The 21,490-nt window shown below is 34.8% G+C and overlaps 1 protein-coding gene across 1 annotated transcript in view; it reads left to right on the forward strand.

Annotated features, from left to right (window-relative positions):
* The window catches only part of LOC144374447 (adhesion G-protein coupled receptor V1-like), a 105,248-nt gene that overhangs the window by 46,124 nt on the left and 37,634 nt on the right, over positions 1–21,490 (forward strand). The window contains 12 exon segments of the mRNA XM_078037282.1: positions 5,578–5,695; positions 6,768–6,891; positions 7,927–8,065; positions 8,274–8,459; positions 8,722–8,960; positions 11,052–11,200; positions 12,967–13,168; positions 13,649–13,868; positions 16,040–16,279; positions 17,641–17,790; positions 18,828–18,879; positions 18,882–19,300. Coding sequence (XP_077893408.1) covers positions 5,578–5,695; positions 6,768–6,891; positions 7,927–8,065; positions 8,274–8,459; positions 8,722–8,960; positions 11,052–11,200; positions 12,967–13,168; positions 13,649–13,868; positions 16,040–16,279; positions 17,641–17,790; positions 18,828–18,879; positions 18,882–19,300 — 2,238 coding nt within the window.

A 21,490-nucleotide genomic window follows, 5' to 3' on the forward strand; every position in this document is an offset into this window, starting at 1 on the left:
CTACAGGGCAGCCCTAGTGGTACCACAGTTAACTGTATAATAGCTTCCTGGACTGCCTTAAAATGTACCAATGACTGTGAGAGTTACTCTTCCCCTACTTACAGGGAAATTCTCTTTGTGATCTTTTCAGTTCTTTCTTGGCACTAGAGAAGTCACTTCTGACTATGTCTTTCTGCATGAAGGATATCTGAGCCTCATATTATTACAGAAGTGTGCAAGCCTCCAGGACTGATGAATGTCCACAGATGATATGTCAGTAGGTCTTTCCTGGTGAGAAAGTTATGAGATTCAGGGCCTAAAGGTTTTGGAGAGAGTACTCCTTAGATCAACATCTGTTCAAGTAGAAGCAGCAGCATTGTGCAGGGTTGAAGGCAAGCTATGATGGAGTTTTGAACTGACACTACCACACACTATAGCTTGCCTTCAAAAGGGACTAACAATTCAAAGTTTTCCTGAGTTTTAGAAGCGTTGAGTTTCATACTTTTGTGTTGTGTAAGTCACCACGAGTGAACTATGCCAGAAAGAGGATCTGACCTACAGGAGAGGTATTTCTTCAGATGAGCCAATTTCCAAAGAAGCCTGAAGATGAGAGTTGTCTGTCTGAAATACTCCCAGCACATGGGGTAATGAGTCCTTTCTTGATGGGATAAGATCTCACTGGACATCAGAAAATCTACATGGAGATCTGGGGTAGAGCCATGCTCAAGAAAAGCTTGCTCTGAGAATCTCTCCTACTGTTTTCCCTTGGTCTTCTCTGAATAAGTGTAATTTTTCTGCTAATTTTGGTTCTTTTCCCTCTACCCATTCCTGCTTCCTTCCTACCTCTTCAAAAGATTTCAATCCCAAGAATACTATTATTTCTTCCCTATCTTGTATTTCCCTTTAGCTCAATAGTTTCCTAGAAACTTTGCTTTCAACGTAGCCTGGAAGAAGTAAAATTGCCCCTGAATAAAGAACAAAGGAAAGGAAACACACAGAGAGACTAAATTTAATGCTCTGAGACATCACTGTGACACAAATAATTTTTATCTCCACCTTTTCCTTTGCATTCTGATTTTAAAAATCCCAACTTATTCTGTATATCGCTGATAAAATTTTCTGCAGCTTGGATCCTACTGTTTGTTGCTTCTGGGGAATGTTTTTTTTTTTTAATTACATTTTTTGACATTGTTATTCTTAAATAACATCTCTTATTTTTCATCTCTTCACTCATGCAGTTCTCTTTAGTGTTACTTGTACCTATTTTGTAATAGATGAACTTTTTTTCATTTTTATTTTTTCTTTTTAGATACACATGACAGCAGAGTGTATTTTGACTTATTATACATATATGCAGTATAACTTATTCAGGATCCCATTCTTGTGGTTGTACATAGTGGTGTATTCATGTATGAACATAGGAAAGTTACTTCAGATCCAATATATTCACTTTTTAAATGTTGTTAGGACTTCTAGGAAAATGTGCATTTATGCTTGGGACCTTATTAAGTGTACTCACGTGAAGTGTGTAATTCCTGGGATGTAACACATCACTCCCATCTCATTCACTCTATGCATAATGTAAATTGTAGGATCAGAATTGATGTGAAGAGGAAGAGCTGAGGAGAGTAGGACCACAACAGCTTTGCATTTTATGGCAGCCAGTTATTGTGGTAGGTGTAGTCTCTGTGGCCTGGAGTTCAGAGACCTCAGCAAATGGTCTTAATCCTCTGGTTCTCCATGTTATTTATGTTCAGGCTGGGGAATGTATATGTGCCATTTAGTCAACCCTAGATTGAAACCTCTATAAGAGAAAATTATGCCTTGAATTTAGAAACCTTTTCTCACTTTCTTTTTCCTTTGTTGTCAGTATAGGTCCCTTATGGTGTCTATATATGCATTTGAAGAAGGTGCATCTCCCCCAATCAGCCTGCTGCCAGTTTAACTTAGAAGTCCCTTCCATCCATCTTTATATTTTAATTTGTTATAAAAATATGTGTCTTCATGTAAACCTCAATCAATACAGATGGATGTGAAAAGAGTAAAATCCCCATGAATTCTCCTAGATCTTGCTTTACTACTTACCAGAGGTAACCACTATTGACAGTTTCTTATATGGCATTTCAATTTTTTTTCTGTGCATATTCAAGCATATGTATCTTATTCTTACACAAATGGAATTTCAGTCTGCAATCTGTTCTGTAACTTGCTCTTTTTACTTTAGAATTTATCTTAAGCATTTATTTTTCATACTAATGCAAATTAACTCCACTGAAGAATTGGTTATATATTTTCCACTGCATTGATTCCTGTCAGTATTTGATACTTACACCTTTCTTTGAGAGTCCTCTGTTTCACCATGGCTTTTATAGTTCTGGTATTTCTTATTTGTTTCTCTGCATTTTACATTTCTTGCTCAGTGTTCTCTTTTCCCTAGTTCCACTTTCTCAAGGATTTATGTGCTGTTGCAGTTTTCTGTCACCTATACTCATCTACTTTACTCACTTTATAGTCTTAATTCTCTTGTGATACTGGGAGTAGCCACCGAAAAAAAACGATGTAGAGTCCATAGCTAGTTAACTTTGATTCAAATCTTAACTCTTCCATTTGCTAGCATGTGATTCCAGGAAAGTTCATTAATTCTTCTCACATTTGGTTTTCTAATGCAAACCAAGGATAAGTAATGCTGAACTTGAATAAAGACTATAAGGATTACATGATGTTATGGTTGGAAAGAGGCTAACCAACCCCCTAACACTTAGAAAATGCTTTCCAAAAACCTTTAAAATAGTTTTAAAGTCATTTAGAAAAATTCCAATAAAATATCAAGTTGATACCTCAACTTAATACAGTAAAGCTCAACTTTTTTCTACATTGTATGATCAAAAATTAATGGCTTCAAATTTCAAAAAGCTGAGAAACTGTTTTTGTTTTCCTAATGTAGTTTGTAGTAGCATTTCTTGAACCACTGCTCTGTACTGCTGTTCTGCAGAATAATAATTGCTCTAAAAGATTGAGTGTTCAAATAGAGTTGGGAAACTCCAAACTGAATTAAGAAAGCTTTCCTGGTGCAATTAAAAAATTACTTGCATACATTTTGAATCTCTAATAGAGAAACTCTTCTAAATATATTTCCCCATGAAACTTCCCCATCACCTTTTATCCCAGAACATTTATATTTTGTAACTAGTGTTCCAAAAACATTGGCATTTGCTACTTGTAATCACCTGTCAGTGGTTTTTCCTATTACTTCTTGTCAATTTTTTTGAGAAATGGAGATCATACCACATGGAAACTGCCTTATATCTAGAGTAGTAAGGTGGGTGGCAACATAACTGTGTAATGATTCTTCTTGATTCTTATGATGCATGTTGATCATTATCCACAACGCTACATTTGTGAATTTGCCTGTTGACTAAAATTTATTTGTAAATCTCCAAATCAGTACTCTTGCTTCTCTCACAGTCATTTGTGGACACACAAATAGTGGTGGAAAATAAGCTTCGCCCAATGAGCACATTCCCACCTGAGGTAGAACAAGACGTGACTTTTCTTGTTTCCACTCTCATAATGTAAACAGATGTCTTTGTCATTGTCAATGTATTTCCATTTCATTTCCATTTTAATTTTCTGTTGGGGAATTCACTGTTTTAAATGGCCTCCAAGTGTAGAGCTGAAATCTTCAGTCTTCAACAAGGAGTTTATGATATGTTATAAGGAGAAAATATTGTTTTGTGTTAGAAAAGCTATTCAAGTCTGAGTTGCAGTGCTTATTTAAAATGAAAAATATGTTAAAATGACTCAGAGTTTTTGCCAGTGTGCACATCTCTGCAAATGACCATAAAAGTGCCTGAACACTGATTCTGGGGTTACAAAAAAAAAACTGGTTGAGCAGGCAAATGTGTAAATAGGGATTACAAAAATTATGAGCGCTAACTATATTTTCAACCAATAGCACCTCAGAGAAATTACTGTAAATACAAAGAAGCATGTAGAAGAATGTTCGTGGTAATATTATTTACAACAGTTAATAGTCCTTATTAGATAAATGTTGAAAATATTGTAAATGCAAACAGTGGACTGTCCACACCAATTAAAAGGTTAAATTAAATCTGCATGCAGAAATGTGGATGACTTTAATAGTATATACTGAAAGAAAAATTAAGAAGCAGAAACAATGCATTTAAGAGTGAGTGACAGGATGAGGACGGATTTGAAAAATGGTATTTAAAGGGCAGAAGCCAGGTACTTTGGTGAGCACCTGTAATCCCAGCTACTCTGAAGGCTGAGATGAAAGGAACACTTGAACTCAGAAGACCAGCCTGGGCAAAATAGTGAGACCCCAGGTCAGAAACAACAAACAGGGCATGGTGGTGCACAACTATAATCTCAGCTACTTGGGAGCCTGAGGCAGAAGGATCACCAAATTCAAGGCCAGCCTCAGAAACTTAGGAGACCGATTTCTCAAAAATTTAAAAAGTGCTGCTGACGTAGCTTAATGGTAAAGTATCCCTGAGTTCAAATCCCCAGTGCCAAAAAGCAAAATAAAATGAACAAAAGAAATGGACAGATAAAGGACAAAGACTAAATAGAAATAAAAGGCCATCCATTGTCCAATGGAAATAGTGCTGAAGGCTGAAGACCAGAAGAGGATCAATACAAAATGTGCTCCTAAGATTCAGGACAAAAACAAAAAGAATGAAACATAAAATCAGTAATAGTCTGTGCCAAGCATGGTGGTATGCATAGGTAGTTCCATCTACTTGGGAAGCTGAGGTGAGAAGTTCTGTTGAACCCAGGAGTTCAAAACTAGCCTGGGCAACATAGCAAGACCTTGAAACCTCATCTCAAAAACAAACAAACAAACAAATAGGATTCCTGTGTTTTAACAACAAGGGGAAAAAATTATAAGAAAACAGGATGCATTCAGCAAGAAACAAGTGGAACATATAAGAACAAAGGAAAACAAAATCTGAAAGGTGAAGATTAAAAAAAAAAACCTTGAAATGTGTATATAAAATTCCAGGTTCCTGGATGGAAGCACTAGATTTTCCTTATGAATTAGGCTCCTGTATTGCTGCCTGTGGTACTATTGTTAACCAGGAAGGTGCCAGAGATAACTTAACATTGACAATAGGCCATTAGAAGAATGTCAGTGATAATTAACTACAGCAAGTGTCTCTAGCCTATCGATTGCAGCTGTGACTATAATCTCAGGTCATCCATTGCTTGTTTTTCTTCTTGAATGGAGCCAACTCCCCTTACAGATATTAAATCTGTGACTTTTTACAGTTTACATTATGATGTAACCATTTGTCCTCTAAAAGATTGAACTCCAGTATTGAAATTTTTCAGTAAATTTAGGAGATGAGAGATGAGTTAATTTTTTAAATTTTTTCCTATTAAGAGCATAAATGGAATTTATAGTTAGAGTTGACTTTTTTGTATAATAATTCTCCCTAGATGCAACCCTTATTCTAGGCAACAGAAAGGACTGAAAAAGTGATTATACGCATAAACCTTATTCTGCTAATAAAAACACTCAAAGTTTGACTTTGGTCAATCTGGAAGATTTATTTTTCTTCTCATTTGCTATAGATGGAGTCTCAGAAGACCATTGAATTGCATGCACTGCAAGACACCATGCTGGAAAATGACAGGCATTATACAATTCACCTGTTACCAATTGATGAGGTAGAAATATCTCCCGCAAAAGGTAAGAAAAATTTTAGAAATTAAAAAGTAGATTAAAGCAGATAATTAGTAGTTACATAGATAGGCAATGTTAGGTTTTCTAATTCCTAAAATTTTGCTAAAACATAAAGATGTACTCAGGTAAGTACACTTTTAAATTAACATTATAATACCCCATGTTGGTAAGACAGGTCAGATTTCATACTGCTCAGCTGTGACTTTTTAAATAAAACATTTTTATGAAGCAACATTATAAAATTAATTATGGTAGCTTCCTAAATGATGTGATATTAGGAGACTGGTTAAATGTGGCAGAATGCTATGCAATCATTCAAAATGATGTGGCAGAGAAACAACTACATTGAAAATGAATAATTGTTATGGTAATAAAGTAGGTTTCAGAACAACATGCTCAATGTAATCCCATTTTTGTCATGTGCTTTCTTTCTTTTCTTTCCTTTCCTTTCCTTTCCTTTCCTTTCCTTTCCTTTCCTTTCCTTTCCTTTCCTTTCCTTTCCTTTCCTTTCCTTTCCTTTCCATTCCTTTCCTTTCCTTTCCTTTCCTTTTCTTTTCTTTCTGCTGGGAATGAAGCCCAGGGCCTCATGCATGCTCCATATGTGCTCTGATGTGCTTGTCTTATGTAAGTTTGGAATTATTTATTTGAAATATTAATAATGGTTTTGATTTCCTAAATTTGGAAACATATTATTTTTATAATTCAACATTGTTTTAAACTAACACATTATGTTTGATATGTAGTGTTTACCTGTTTTCATCTGAAACTAGAAACTACGTATTTTGACACTTCAGAAACAGGCATCATATGGTTCCTGTGATGACTTGTTACTTGGATCAGTAGAGAATGTTTCAAGAAAATTTTTGTTGTGTGTTCTATCAACAATAATCACAGTAAAAAATGGCCCAGAGTTTAATTATAAAAACTTTGTATTGTTACATGTCTTTTTTGCTATCAAAACTCCATCCTATTCATGGGTCTGTGACAAAAAGCAAAATCTGTGGTCAGGAAAATTCTAGCATTACTGTATGTATTTTGGGTAGTTATCCTTTTGTGTTATGTGTCATCATCAACTTAGGTAGTGCATCAATAATCATTCTGGGAGAAAGGGGAGCGCCAGGAGAAGTTGGGATAGCTCCATCATTTAGGCATGTCCTCATCGGGGAGCCTTCAGCTAAATATAATGGTACTGCTATCATCAGGTAAGAGTTTCAAGATTTTTCTTTGCTTCTACGGGGTTATGACATTGTTTAAAGGATTAGTCGTAGTACACCATTCTTAGTGCATATACAGTGTTCATGCATCATGATTTTACATAAATGTAGCATCATTTGGAAATGCTGCACCTTTTAGACTGAAATAGAAATTAGATCCCAAAAAAGTTTCAGACTAATGGATGATTTGCATAACCTACACCAAGGAAAGCTCCTGGCGTTGAGATCAAAAGTCCATGCTTTCAGCCCTATTCTGTAGCTAAATGTGCAATATAGGAGATATATTCCATCTTTGTTAGCATGTTTGCCTTAGCTGGAAACCATCTTTTAAAAAAACATCAAGGTCAAAGATTTTTTATTCTAAGTGTTACAATGTCAGGACTTATCATATAACTGAATTAGTATGATCATAGGAATGTCTGTTTCTCTCAAAATTTCTCATGAGGAATAGAGGTGGCAGCCATCAATGAAGTGGCCAGATTTGACTCAATATTTTTTTTTAACTATTTTATTTTTTAGTTATCGGCGGCACAACATCTTTGTTTGTATGTGGTGCTGAGGATCGAACCCGGGCCGCACGCATGCCAGGCGAGTGCGCTACCGCTGAGCCACATCCCCAGCCCTTGACTCAATATTTTATCTTTGGGTTAGTTATCCAAAGATGATTATTTATCCTTTTACATTAGTATGCACATGTATGAAGTGTTTATTATTCTTTGGAGAAGTTTGTTAGGCTATTCATATTTTATGCCCTATGTATTAAAAATCTGTAACAACTTCTTTTTATTCCCTCCCACTATTAATGTTCAGTTTTTGCCAATATGCTTGTCATACATTGACACTACACTAGCTCAATATTTTCTAAGTACTTTCTTGCAGTTTATAATTGATAGACAAGTTTATTTAAAAGTATTAAGTTCTTGAAATAAATGAAAATTGGTTACTGTTGAAAGATTCAGTAAACATTTAGGAAAAGTACCAGCAATCAAAATGTATTGAATATACATTTTTGTATTGTTGTAGCCTTGTTCGGGGCCCAGCAATCTGGGGAGAGGTCACAGTGTTCTGGAGAATCATCCCTCCTTCTGTGGGGGTATTTGCTCAAACGTCAGGAAAACTGACAATGTGAGATGGACAGTCTGCAGCCATTGTAGTGATACAGGTATCAATGTTGCTGGCTTATTATGCCCTTCACTCTGTGTGTGTGTGTGTGTGTGTGTGTGTGTGTGTGTGTGTGTGTGTGCGTGTGGTGTTGGGGTGGGCCATGAGGAGGTTGGTAATACTGCAGAATCTGTTGCTGCTTTATATGTAAAAGGAATGTTTAAGTTTTACAGATTTTACTGTTAATGATTGTTTTCATCCTTCTCTAGGCTTTGAATGATAATATTCCTGAGGAAAAGTCTTTCTATGAGTATCAGCTCACTGAAGTCAGCGAGGGAGGAGTGCTGAGTCGCTCCAGAAGCATGGCCAACATCACTGTGGTGGCCAGTGACTTTCCCTATGGCCGATTTTCCTTTTCACAGGTGCAGCTTCGAGTATCAGAGGAAGCACTGGGGGTATGGTGTGACTTACTTAAAAATATTAATATTATTTTTGTTTTTGATGTTGTGAATGCTTTTTAAAAGTATTCCCTTGTTCATAGTCTAAAGTTTTTCACAAACACATTAAATTGCTCCTAACATTATTTTAACATATAGCATATACTTTATAAATTCATGTTTAATTTCGACATAATCCTGGTAAATAGTCTTTAATTAGTGATAATGTTGTCTGGTAGATTAGACATACAAATCAAATGAGAAAATGCTTTTTGCCTAGGCTAATGTCATGATCATCCGTTCGGGTGGATATTTTGGCCTGGTGAGACTCTGGTACAAGACTGTGAGCGGGACAGCAGATGCTGGCTCAGATTTTGTTTCTGCATCAGGAGAGCTCCTCTTTGAAGCCATAGAGACAGAGACGGTGAAGAGTCTGCTTGTTGAAATCCTTGATGACGACCATCCTGAAGGCCCTGAAGAATTTTCTGTAGCAATTCTAAAGGTGGAACTCCAGGGAAGGTAAAGAAAAACAGGAAATGAGTAAAAAAGAGGGAGAGAGAATGAATAAAGCTACATGTGTAGACACCAATACTGAGGCGTACAACTATTCTTTTCTTGCTGTTTTTCAACCTATGTGATGTTCCAACAGCTCATAGAAGGGAAATTATGAAAAAGACTAGGTGTTATTATTTGCACTTTTCTGAATTTTAATTTTTCTTTTGAATGTACAGAGTATGTGGCTCTGATCTGTGAATTCATTCAGAGCAGGCAGGGAATGAGCATGACACTGTGTCTAGTAATCTGGTGAGGAGAGATCCTAACTGTTCTCTAGGTCACAGGTCTGCTGGGGTGGCAGAATTTGCTTCCTGCTATTTCTGTGCCTGAGAAAGAACTGGAGGGAGGGGCATCTTTCATTGTGTATCTGAAAGCTATATTGTTTTCTTATGGGTGGTGCCCAACATCAGTTTTAAAGTGGGGAAATTTTTGAGTGGAAGATGGTTGGCCATTAATGTGCAATATGTTTTTAGTGAAGATGAAAATTTAACCATCATGAGTCTCTTTCATTCTCTGTTTTCATGGAACTGGCTCAGTTGATGAGATGGAAAACACCCTTAGCACATACTTGAGTACCCATGGTTGAACAGCTCACAGGTTCAGCAGCTTTGCAAGCTCCTCTCCTCTGCACAGCTTACAAAGGACACAAAGGGGGTTCTTCCACTAGAATAGCTTTTGTGTTTATAGGAATCTGGAACAATTTTTTTTGTATATGAAAATAGTTTTACATTTGTTACATAATTTTGTGCTTTAAAAACTTTTTAAACCAAAATATTTCTCTCTCAGTGACTTAAGTAGAGGGTACATCATCCTAGCTGGGGGAAAAATGTTTTGTGTTTACTTACAATTCAAATCTTTAATTTCCCAGAAATGATTCAGTGACTGGCAATGGGAATGAATTTCTATACATATTAAATATGTTAAAAGTCAAACTGGTCACCCCTTGAATCGAATAAGTTCATTTTGGAAGAAATAGCTAATTAAATGTGAGATCATATGTGTGTTATTGATTGATTATAAGGGGACTTAAATATTTTTGCCTTCTTGGCTTTTTAAAAAAGTAGTTTCTACTTAAGTTTAATTCTGGGAAAGAAGTGTGTCCTTCCAGATAAATTTCTGGACTTCCTTTGATCTGAAAAAGAAAGTAGTATAGCACAGTGTTTTTTCCTTGTTGCCTACTCACTAGAATTACTACTACTTTGATACTAGTGTATGGTAATCAGCTAATTTACAACCCATCTCAGAGTACTGATAATAGTTACTATTATCATTTAATATTTTAATCCTCAGTTTTCCAATTTTGCCTAATACAAAATATTTATTTACCACTTTTCAATTTTCAGTACAAGGTAGGTGATAAATATCAGGTAAACAGAATTTGAGAATTGTAAGGACTAAAATCATTCACTGTCATTTTTTTATCTTTAGAAAATAAAGTGTCATAAAGCCCTGTAAGTCAAAGCCTGTTCCATGAGAATAACATCTATCTTAAAATATGTCTTTTGTAGAAATGTTATTATATAAGTAAACTGCCCTCAATATAGAGGAATTATAATTTCATTAAAATATTTTCTTAAATCTTGATGGTTTAACTTGAAATTTAATTAACAAAAAGATACTCCTTATATTTTTAAAGCAACTCTTGTAACCTAGCAATGTAAACCTCACCCCTACCTGGTTTACTCTCTGAGTGCCCAAGGCTCATTACTATACATGTGCTCAGAAGTGATCTCCAGAGGTTTGTCTTATTTCAGTTGCTTCCAAATTTTCTAATAGATTTACCATGTTCACATTGCCCAAGTTTAGTGATTTTATATTAGTTTTGGTTTCATGAAGGTGCCAGTAATTGGGAGAAGCACAGAAATCTTTTCAAAACATCATTAAAAAAAAGGAGTACCTTAGTGTTGAGTATCCTTAAAAGTATTACAATACTTAATAGAGCTAAGTTATAGGAGCTAAAAGATCCCAAAGGATCTTTCAATTCATGCTAAGCAATTATGTATTTGTTATTTATTTTTTGTGTTTTAAAATTTTATTTTTTATGACTTTCCAAAGAGGATATGATTTTATCATCCAAGAAAATGGACTTCAGATAGATCAACCTCCTGAAATAGGAAACACCTCTGTTGTTCGAATCATAATAATGAAAAATGATAATGCAGAGGGAATTATTGAATTTTACCCTAAGTATACTACTTTCAAAGGTAAGTCCAAGTGGCTTACTTGTATGTTTTCCACCATCTTCTCAATTAGAAAGTACCTGAACATAGTATTCAGTTTGAATTTGCATATGTAAAATTTTCTTGGTTTGGTGTATATGTGTGTGTGCACACACATATATACCTTTATATTTTTATACTTACTAATTTTGAAAATGTTTTTAATTATCAATATGAAGTCTTGAACCATTCTGTGTATGGCAAAGCCAAATGGTTAAAAATAAGTAATTGTAGAAAAAAAATTATACTTAACCTTAGGATTATTAAAATGTTTCAGTTTTAAACATTTTAATGAAAACTTCTCTAAATTATTTAATTTCCTATGTCATAAGAAATTAGTGAATATTCACTTTTTAGTGAATAATTACCTTTGAAATGACTTTGTTATTGGTGCAGGTGGAGGTAGTGTCTGGATCTTGATCCTATTTTTGGAAGTAGTTTGAGTATCACTTTCCCTTTGTAGAAGTTCCCTTCTATAGAAAAAGAGTACAGAGAATTATGGCTATATCCCTTTCTAGGGAGAAAGAGAAAGCTCCCTTTCTAGGAAATGGTTTTATTCAAAGGAAGAATATAAGGGGAATGAAGGGAAGGGAGGGGAAATGGTAATAGGAAAGACAGTAGAATGAATCAGACATAATTTTCTTATATTCATATATGAAGACACGACCAGTGAACTCCACATCATATACAACCACAAAAATGGGATCCTAATTAGAATAAGTTATACTCCGTGTATGTATAACATGTCAAAATACACTCTACTGTCATGTATATCTGAAAATAACAAATAAAAATGCTATTTAATCTGAAAAATTAACATGTTATCTATCTTGGGCAAGTAATTTGTTGGCTCCATTGTTTCTGTCAAAATTCTTTGGTTATCTCGACATTTTTAAAGTTCAACAAAAAATAATTTAAGGAATTGGTTAATAATGACTTTTATGGGTAAATCATGCAAGATATTACAATTTTCTGAACTTTAGTCTACAACTAGTAAAAGTTGTGTTGAATTTTTGCATGAAGAAAGAAATAGTATTTTGACTATTTTTTCCGTTTCTTAATTTTGATTCACTCTCTTTTCAGGAATCATGGGGTAATACCTCTCTATATATAGTTTTTTATGTAAGTGCACTCTTATTTATCCCTAGATATGTGAACTATATGAAATGATATTTTAATATATTGAGGTTAGTAGAGCTCAAGTAGAAATAAAGATTTTAAAATTAATTTTTAAATTGAAATCAAGCATTGAGGTTGCATTTTCATATTCACAGTATACTTTAAAGGACCTGAAACCATAACAGAATTTTTATGTAGATTTTTTAAGTATTCATATAAGTAGCATACATTTTATTTATTTATATTATTATCTTTAAACAAACTATTTAGAACTAATCCATATAAAATTTGTAATCCATATATAAATTTGAAGTTTCTTAAGTCCAGCTAACATTGTCTTATAAACCAAGTCTTTATGTTTGTACATGGTACACAGAGAAGAAATGCCTATACTAATGACTAAATAGGTTGTGTGGATTCTAACCTTTACTGTTCACTATAACTTTCAACATCTAGTGAACTACATTATTCCTAAAAAAAAAAAAAAGAGTCATGAAATTTTCACTAATCGTTTTTAAAGTGATAGCTTGCCTTGTCACATTATGTTTAGTTACCTAGTTTAATTTGTCTGAATCATATAAAAGTTGGTTGCTTTTTCCGGTGTACCAGTTAACTCCCAGTTCCCCTTACAGTGGAGGAGTATGTTTGAGCAACTGTGATCCCAGTGGTGAGGCTGCATGGAACTTATGGCATCGTGACTGCTGATGTCATCACCCAGAGCTCCTCTGCTGTTCCAGGGGGCGTCAGTTATATGCTGCACAGCAGTTCAGTCACCTTTTAGCATGGACAGAACTTAAGTTTTATAAATGTCTCCATCACTGATGGCAGTGAAAGGTTGGTAATCCAGGAAACTGTGCGGGCCCACATAAAACATGATATTGAGATCTGACTCTAACATGCACCCATAATACATGTCCCCATTGAGAAAGAGCAGATGAAAGACTTTAGGGGATGTTGGGCATAGGGAAAGGGGTCCAGGGACCATCATTGTGTATGTGTTTCCTTTCAAATAGGAGAGATAATTTCTATTTCTGGAGACTTAAAAACTCTAATCAGAATGTGGAAACATCCTTCAGTACACTGCCTTAAGCCTTAAGCAACTGAAAAGAGAGGAGGAAAGTCTAATAACTGTCCCAGGTTATGTAATATTGATGCTGACCATTCATGCTTTCAGTTAAGCACCCTCTTCGTCCATTTGGAGTCTGACTACTGTGCCTTGAATATGTATGATCAATTTGGAAAATGACTAGTTATTTGGATTTTACAAGCATTTTAATATGTTTAGACCCAGAATTGCTCCTTCTCGCTATGCAGTGAATTTGAGGAGCCTTTTGAAATTCTTCTCACTGGAGCTACTGGTGGAGCGATCCTTGGGCGCCACCTAGTGAGCAGAATCACCATAACCAAGAGTGAATCTCCATTTAGCACTATAAGATTTCTCAATCAAAGCAACATTTCTGTTCCTAACCCCAATTCCACAATGATTTTATCCTTGGTCCTCAAAAGAACTGGAAGACTCTTAGGGGAGATTCAGGTAGAGTTATTCTTTTTTTTTTGGTTTTAAAAATAATTTTTGATAGATTGTATATAATTTTAGATTTTCTTCTCCAAATATATATGCTTATTCACAATCAATAAATAGTATTTATTAATTACTTTGTATGGGTAAAATGGTTTCTGGATAAGATTAAGTACATAAAAGTGTATTGGACATACATCTATCCTCAAGGAATTCTTGAGAGCAAGTTAATGATTCTGTTTAAATTAATAACTTCAACAAATATTTTTTATTTTTATGTGTTTTTTCTTTCCCGGTACCAGGGATTGAACTCAGGGGCACTGAATCACTGAACCACATCCCCAGCCCTTTGGCGTGTTTTATTTAGAGACAGTGTATCATTGAGTTGCTTAGTGCCTTGCTAAGTTGCTGAGGTTGTCTTTGAACTCGTGATCCTCCTGCGCATCCTCTTAAGAGCCACTGGGATTATAGGCATATGCTTCTATGCCCAGCTTCAACAAATATTTATTGGGAGATTTCTAGGTGCTGATCCTGTTTTAAGTACTAAGAATATATTTGTGAATTAGATCTCTTATGTGTTCTTACAGAGTGCTCACTTTAGAAAACATCATTAAACAATAATAAAATTAGTAAAAACACATTATCTGATTACAATTAAGGCTCTGTTTATAAAATTGGGAGATACATTTGTGAATGACCGGCTGTCTACTTTTCTTTTTTGTGTGGCACTGGAGGCTGAACTTAGGACACTCTATCATTGAACTTTACCTGAGCCCTTTATTATTTTTTCATTTTGAAATGGATTTTGCTAAGATTTTGGCCTTGAACTTGCAAACATCCTCTTTAGCCTCCTAACTAGCTGGGATCACAGGCTTGTTCCACCACGCCTGGCTGCTGGCTACCTTTAATTGGATGTTGAGGATATGATGTTGAAGCTGAAGGCTGAGGGCATGTAATTGTTAGAGAGTTAAGTATGTGGGAGTCCTGCAGAGACATAGCCTGATGTGAGTTAGGAGAGGTCCCAGTGGTCAGGGCTTGCAAATAATGGTACAAGAGTACAAGATAGATTAGAGGGCTCAATAGGTATTTAATCACATAGAATCTCCTTTTCCAGGTGAAAGATCAGTTCTAGTTGAAAATAGGATGCTATTACAGAGACTTAAGAATGGGAATAATGTCATGGATTGTCATCGAAAGCATCTCACACTGACTACTGTTAGGAAAGTGGTTTGCCATTGAAGCAGTGTAGAAGCACCAGGATTAAGTTAGGAGGCTATTGCCCTCTGCAGAAATGGTGGTGGAAAGAGATGATCAGTGAATAGATATTGAGTGTGTTTTGGAGGAAAATTCACTGGGTTCAAATTGGAGACTGAGAGAAAGAGAGGAATCAAGGATACCTTCTAGAATTTTAGTTTGAACAATTGGCTAAATAGTACTGTTTACTGATATTCAGAAGTTTGGGGGTGAATCAGGAGTTCTGTTTTACCATGTTAATTTGAGATACTAGTTGACATGCCAGTGGAGGAGTCAAGTAGGCAGGGGAGTGTGTGAGTGCATGCACAGCGTGTGGTCAGGGCTGCGGCACAGACTAGGAATGCACTGACACTCAGAGAGTTGTTTGAAACCTTGAGATCAAAGAGTGTAGATAGTGATGTGGAAAGTATGTAGCTGAGCCCTGGGCTTCTGAAATTTAGCATTCAGAGCAGAGAGCTAGCAAAGAAGACTGAAAGTAAAGGAAGAAGAAAACCAGGAAGGCATGTGCCCTGTAAGTACCATACAAGCCAAGAAAGATAGCATATAGTGTTGTTGGAAGATCAAGTGACAAGCAAAAACAAGTGCCCTGTTTTTTTCCTTCATAGTTGATATGAAAAATATGAAATTTGGAATTATTGAAATTTAAAAATACATTTATTATAATGTGAAAATTTGTTACTTGTAACAACTTATGAAGATTTCTGTTCATTTTACAATAGGAATTTAACTACATAGACATGCAGGTCATATTTGCAAATGCCATTGTTTTATTAAAAAATAAGCTGATGAAGTAGGAATTCTCTGGATTTATCCTATAATAGTTTTGTAATATATGTATGTTAGTTTTTTTCTAATACTACATATACTGCAATAATCCTTTGGTTAAAACTAATCTTCTCTATTAAAAAATTTAAAAAAAAAACATTTTGCAGGTAAACTGGGAGATAATAGGACCCAATTCTCAGGAAACCTTACCACCACAGAACAGAGACATTGCAGACCCAGTGAGCAGATCATTCTTTTTTGGAGATGGAGAAGATGGAGTGAGAACCATAATTCTGACAATCTATCCTCATGAAGAAATTGAAATTGAAAAGACCTTTGTAATTAAACTTAAACTTGTGAAAGGAGACGCTAACTTAGACTCCGAAGCTAAAGATATTACATTAACTGTAAGTCTGACTTTACCTACAAAATTTCAGATTTAATAGATTTATCAAATTCATTTATAGTGTTTGAAACTCTATATGCTTGTGTTGAATTGAAAATTATGAAGCCATAAGAAGTCATAGTAATTCCAACAGATCAAACCCTTTTATTTTTATGTTTGTTCATGACATAGCCTGATTATTAGCAATTTTTAAAAAGTTTTAAGAGAGTGATACTTATTTTACAATCTTTGAGAAAATTTGTTTGGCAATATTTGCACTTTTACAGAGGAAGTATTTGTTATGTCATCTTTGTCTTCAAAATAAAGAAAAATTATTAATGTGCTATAAATCAGGTTTTTTGAAGAAAGAATGCACTTGTTTGATTAACACAATGATTTGGTATTATATTAGACCTGGATTCTATATATGTGATATGAATCACCTAGTCATGAGGGCCAGAATTACTGGGAATTAAGTAGCCCCGTATTAGTAAGCTACTGAAAACAATGTACAGAGAGAGAGCACTATTTGATTTTTTTGTTTGTGTGTTTGGAAAATACTCTTGTTTGAGAATCTACTTCTGTCATAGTATTCTGAAGAAAGAGAACCAGTAGGACACATACACATAGAGTGATTGCAAAAGAGAAAGAGATTTTAAGGAACTGTCTCCTGTGATTATGGGAGTTGGCAGGCAGGAGACCCAGGAAAGAACTGAAGCTGTCTGTGGGTCTTGAGTGGGAATTCGTGGGGCAGGCCAGCAGGCTGCAAACTCAAGCAAGGTTCCTGAGTTACAGTTTTGAGGCACAGTTTCCTTCTGCTGCAAGAAACATCAGTGTTTGCTTTTCAATTCTTCAGTTGGCTGGAAATGACCACCCACTATAGAGGCTAATCTCCTTTATTTAGAGCCAGCTGATCCTTAAGGTTAATCATATCTATAGAACACCTTTGACAACATCCAGACTGTTGTTTGAGCAAACAACTGGAGGTGTAGTCCTTCCTATTTGAGGCATAAAATTAAGCAAAATTACAGGGCATTTTTGCCTCTGTCCACTTCATGTCATAGCTAGAAAATTAAGATGAATAAAGCAAAAATTAGGTATCAAATTCATATCATTTTCAGGTTTTGCAAATTATAATTTTCTGCATACTTGTTCCCATTATTTTTATGGAATAAAAACCTATTCATCTTAGACAACAGTTAGTATAGTAGTTTACTCTCTTTTTTTAATCAAGTAGGTAAGCATATTATAGTCAAATGTTATTTCTATGTTTCTTCTATTTTCTCGGCTTATTGGTGCATTAATATGTTGGATGCTATAATTTCATCATAGTTGTTTATTTACTCTGCTCTTTTAATGGTCTTTATTTATTTATTTTTTTAGATACAAAAGTTTGGTGATCCAAATGGAGTTGTTCATTTTGCTCCTGAGTCTTTATCTAAGAAGACTTATGTGGAGCCACCAGATTTGGAAGGACCACTGGTCATCATTTTCCTTGTCAGAAGGGTGAAGGGCACCTTTGGAGAAATTACAGTATTATTTTTCATTTGATTTTTCCAAGTACACCAATTTACCTATTGAATGTGGTCAAGAGTGACAGAGAGCCTGCATTTTTCTTTAAAGTTTTTGAAAAACTAAAATTACTTGGGTTTTTGAGATAAATTGAGAGGCTTCGTTTAAGCACCTCTGGCCTCTGCAGATCTCATCAAATCTGGTTTTCTTTCTGAATTCAATATGATTACAGTTAGTGTATGAAGGACCTTTCTCAGGCTTCATTGTGAAGGACTGAACTATTTTGTATTTTATTTCTTGCTATAAATACGGAACCTTTTCTGTGTAAGCCTCTTGATTTTTTTAGAAATTACTTATTACATTCTTTAAGGCTTTATTTATCAACAGGATATCTCCAGTTAGCAAGTGTTTTTTAAGGGGTTGCATTTGTGTGTTTATTGATATAAACTGAGGATTCTCTTAGAAGTTCTCTTGGTATTTGGCTAAAGTCAATGACAGGTATTTTTTTTGCCAGAAAAATATATTTTGTGAAATTTCTGCATACAGTTAACCTCTCTTCCAGTAATGGATATTAACTGGTACTTCTTCAGTTGAATTTTTATAGTTTGGAGTTCAACAATGCTTGGGAATTAATGATAAATTCTTGATAATTTATAAATATTCCCTTTATATTTAAAATAAACAAAATCAAATTCTGATGTGAATCATCAAATTTTCTACTTATTTTTATTTTAAAATATCATATATGGTTCACTAATTAATGTAATTATGGAATTGGTGCGCTAAAATTAGTTAAATTGCTTTTCTTTCTTCAAAATATTTGATTATTTTAGAAGTAGGTCAAATAGTGAGAATTTTAAATCATGTTTTGCAAATTACAATGAATGCCTGAAGTGATTCATATACTACACAAACTTACATATACTTAGAGGATTTGGCTTTGAATGTAATGATGCACAACAAAATTTATTTTTGTACTTTATAAAGGGATATTTAATTTATTTGGTTTAATATAGTGGATTATCTAACTTTGTTGGAATTTTTCCCTTTTATTTTAGATTTACTGGGAATTAAGTAGTGAATTTGATATCACTGGTGACTTTATTTCCACAATGGATTTTTCACCATGGCTGATGGAGACACTGATGCAAGCTTTGATGTTCATTTGCTGCCAGATAATATACCTGAGATAGAGGAGGACTGTGTGATGCAGCTAGTTTCTGTAGAGGGAGGAGCAGAACTGGATGTGGAAAAATGCATCACATTGTTCTCTGTGTCTGCAAATGATTATCCACATGGAGTATTTGCCTTGTATCCAGATCACCAGTCAATACTTATTGGACAGGACCTTATTAGATTTGTCCAAATTAATATCACCAGGCTTGCTGGCACATTTGGAGATGTGGCTGTTAGATTTCGAATATCATCTGATCATAAAGAACAGCTAGTTGCTACAAAAAATGCAGAGATGCAGCTGGTGGTTCAAGATTGTGCCAGATATAAAGTTGACATTGTTCCAATAAAGAATCAGGTTTGTGATGTCCTTATTATTCTTTTAGGGAGTCTTTGCTTACCTCATTATTACTTATGAGTCTTGCTTAGACATTTTAACATATCAATGAAAAGGCCTTAGGGAATGCATAGTAATTATTGGACAATGATTTTGTAGATTATAAATGACTAAGTATAGTTATCTAGATAATAGCAGGGATTATTCAATACTTACATAGTTCCAGGATAGTATAGTGAGAGAGACTTATTCTTGCTCTCTGGAACTTGAAGGGCCTGCATTAAGTATAGGAACTGATACCTGCTTCTGTCCTTGAAATTTTGGAAATCAGTATAATTTTTTTGAGAGTATTAAGAAAGAGAGAGTAGCGCATCTCTCTGCCATCATTTGAGCAATAAAAAGGCCTAAATTTCCTGTGGGTCAAGTAGATACTCCAGCAGTCTTTCTCAGTCTTTGAACCCACAGAAAGTGATTTAAGTGACTGTTTATCTTAATCCTTACAAGGATGGTGCAAACCACATCAGTCTCTATGATAGGAGAGAAATTATTTAATTGAATTCTCTTATGATTATGAAAGACTGCCCCAAAAGTAGCCAGATTGCAGTCACCATGTGAAAAATCAGTAGGGTGCATTGTGAAAAATGGGGTGAATCACAAAGTCATCAAGAGAATAAGTTGTCTCTTCTGAGGAACACTGAGGAGTGGAATTCTGAAGCCTTTGAGGAACACCCAAATTGAGGCCATGAAGTTGTATCAGGAATATGGAAGGCCATGCTGAAGAACATGATCACTGCCTAAATATTAGGGCGCTGTTTTCATGGAGCTGTGGTGGCTGTCAGTGTTGGCCAAGAAAGGAGGATAGCAGAGAGACAAGGTTTTTGTCTTAAAGAGGCCTTCCTCTTGTCCCAAACCTGGAAGTGTCAGATGACTGATGGGAAGGTCCTGGGGCTGAGGTTTGGAGGAGTACTGAAATCATAGTATGACCTCTTTCTCTTTGTAGATCCTAATCAAGCAAGAACTATCATAAACAGGGAGCTTGGATTGAATGTGAGATTGCAGTTTCAATTTATGTATGCCTGGTCTTTTATATTCCTAAAAATGACAGAAAGTTTTGAGGTTTACTTTCAACAAATAAAGGGTGGTGGAAAGAGACTACACAAAACACAAAGCAAGAGAGAAATGATGTAGCTTCTTATTTGTTTCATCCATTTTATATAAAGTTGCAATCAATAGAAGAAAGGTGGTCATTCAGAATAAGCAACAAGTCCATTACACTAATTCATGCTTACTGTGTAAGCTTTTGATCTTTTGTGCACCTAGGTCTTTAACTGTTTTTGGTGTTTGATACAAGAGAAAAATGGAGGCTTGTTTGTGAGACGTGGGGTTCATAATTATTACTATGAGCCTGTAGTTTTTTTTTTTTTTTTGAGAAACTGACTTGAAGTCATGGCCCTGATTTATAAATTTCTAAACTCCAAATCCAAAATAGTGCAATACTGGGTAAAAGAGTGGGACATTAAGTTAACCAGAAAATCATTGTATTAAGTCTCTTTTACAAATTAGAAGAAATTTTCAAAAATACATTGTGCCTAAATTATATAACTGGAAAAATTCTCCAACACATTCATAACATCACATTCTGAACAGTCAATTATAAGCTGCTAATGAATACTAGGGGTTATTCTTTAACTTTTTAATGAATAGATTTGTATCATTTTATATATTGCATTAATTTGCCAACAAGCCTTCCACAGAGAAGATTATTGTATTATTTTGTTAACTGATGTGTACAGTTGAAAGTTGCACTCACCTAAAATATATGATATATATTACATAGACTAAGACATTTGATATGCCTGGCTATTAGGTAGCTTTTTGTGGTACCTAGATCACTTTGAATGATAGTAGTTCTTTCTTTTACTTGGACAGCATAATGGCATAGTTTATGAAGACACTTAGATTTCCTAATACCACATTTGAATTATATATAGTGTTCTTAAAATCTTCTTTGAAACTAGTTTGTTCTTATGGTTTCTAATTTCCAATGAACAGAAATAAAATTTGCTAGTTCATGCATACTGAGAAGCTTGCTATATTTTCTTACTATAACTTCTTTCATTAACCTATTTCAAATGCATGGGTTCTTTCTTCTTCACTCCTATAGTTGAGGATGTGTGGTATAAAACTGCACATAATTAGATATTGGTGAGT

The sequence above is a fragment of the Ictidomys tridecemlineatus genome, unplaced genomic scaffold (assembly GCF_052094955.1).
Source record: "Ictidomys tridecemlineatus isolate mIctTri1 unplaced genomic scaffold, mIctTri1.hap1 Scaffold_70, whole genome shotgun sequence".
NCBI lineage: Eukaryota > Metazoa > Chordata > Mammalia > Rodentia > Sciuridae > Ictidomys > Ictidomys tridecemlineatus.